We start from the raw sequence: 1,824 nt of genomic DNA on the forward strand, positions 1-1,824 counted from the left end.
GGAGGTTTCGGTGATGGGACGTAATAATCAACTACATTGTATATTGACAAAATAAAAATTTAAAAAAAATTTTAAAAACCCTCAGAGCTATGCCCATGACCACCATTAAACCATCAACTTAATCACCTATTCAAGGCCCCACCTTTCAGTTACCACAATAGTTTTTTCCACCCTCAACAGTTATAGTGGGGCTTAAGCTTTAACGACTTCAATCCACTGCAGCATCCTTTAGGAATGTTGTTTGTAAAATTTGTTGGATTTATTTGCCATTGAGTCTTAATGAGTCTCAAATCTGTATCAGGGATGTCATCGCATATAATTACCACATGTTTTCATGTGACACGTCAAGCATATAGTCACCACATGTTTTCATTTATTCTTGAAACTTCTGCTTATATATAATTCAGGGCACATATAACACGTTCAAGACAATGCGATTCAATTTGGAAATCTCTCTGCACTATACTATTTTAAGGTGCTCTGTGAGGCATTTCCATGTCAAGGCGATGGTAAGATCATTTCTGCCCACCTGGCTGTAACCACCTTGCATTCTTGTTGCTAAGCAGGACTCTGGAAGAACCCCTAAAGTAGGATGCATAACTTCCATGCAAACCCTTTGCTTACTGTTATTTCATTTTAGTCCTTTGACTTTCATGCCACTTAACCACAAATGAGAGTTCAGTGTTTGCCACCCACATTCTCATTTATGGGAGATTTCATAGACAGGAAATGTTGATAAGTCATCTAAAACCATACTAGACCCTACTTATTGGCACTTCTAGGCTTGCTGGTGACAATACTGGTGAGGAAATTTTCTTCCTTGCTAGCTCTTTACTTCTCATAAAACATTTCTGCTCAGTCTAATTCTGTCTTTAGATTGTTCCTTACACCAAAAAAAATAATTTATTATGCCTATTAATATTAATTGTTTATATATGGAAGAGTTGCTCCTAAATTTAGTTCACTGTGTGATTCGGTTCACTTTAAAACAATGCAGAACACTCCAGCCACACCTCTTAGGAAGAAATCTGGCTTGCAGATGTTAGCACAGTCATTCTTGGGTCAGACTCTCCAATTTCGTTGCCTTATGCTGTCCAACTAACCATGACAGCTCTCACTGNTGTTTATGTAGTCCCTATCCAGGAAAATGATATCTTTCTCAGGAAAATATAAGTAAAGTTTAAAAAAAGTTATACTCTTTTAATGGAAAAGTTATCATTTCTTTCTCAACAAATATAAACTTGAAAATCCTGCGTCCCCTCCTCCTGTGTTCCCGCAGTATCTTGTATGCTGACATTGTTGGGTTCACCCGGCTGGCAAGTGACTGTTCCCCAGGAGAACTCGTCCACATGCTCAACGAACTCTTTGGAAAGTTTGATCAAATTGCAAAGGTGAGCATGGTGGATTCCCACCCACTTTGAAGATATGTGAAATCTTGGCTTACTTTTGATCCATTCCCTTATCAATATCTTGCTTTTTATAAAATCATCTGTATTAGTCTGTTTCTGATGCTTATAGCAAAATACCTGGAACTGGATGATTGTAAGAAAATGGAATTTGTTGTTTACAGTTACAGAGGCTGGGAAGTCTAAAGTCCAGGGAACACATCTGGTGAGGGTCTTCCTTGGTGGCGGCTTCAGTGATGCAGGGGTCTCACATGGCAGGAAATGGCAGAGCAGAGAGAGAGACTCTCATGTGCTCTCCTTTAAAAACCCTCAAGTGTGTCCCCTCCATTTGCTTGTTGTAAGAACTTCAAAAAAAATTCCAACACACTTGGGTGGGAGGGGGGAGAGGGAGGAGGGAGGGAGGTTTCGGTGATGGGAC

The 1,824-nt window shown here is 39.6% G+C and overlaps 1 protein-coding gene across 1 annotated transcript in view; it reads left to right on the top strand.

The window, feature by feature from the left end:
• Nucleotides 1–1,824, top strand: part of LOC103610220 (adenylate cyclase type 2-like) — a gene marked incomplete at its 3' end in the record, with an annotated part of 27,782 nt that overhangs the window by 14,096 nt on the left and 11,862 nt on the right. Inside the window, exon 3 of the mRNA XM_008594426.1 lies at nt 1,280–1,391. Within this exon, the coding sequence (XP_008592648.1) occupies nt 1,280–1,391 (112 nt within the window). The remainder of the gene's footprint in view (nt 1–1,279; nt 1,392–1,824) is intronic.

Source organism: Galeopterus variegatus, unplaced genomic scaffold, assembly GCF_000696425.1.
Source record: "Galeopterus variegatus unplaced genomic scaffold, G_variegatus-3.0.2 Scaffold10774, whole genome shotgun sequence".
NCBI lineage: Eukaryota > Metazoa > Chordata > Mammalia > Dermoptera > Cynocephalidae > Galeopterus > Galeopterus variegatus.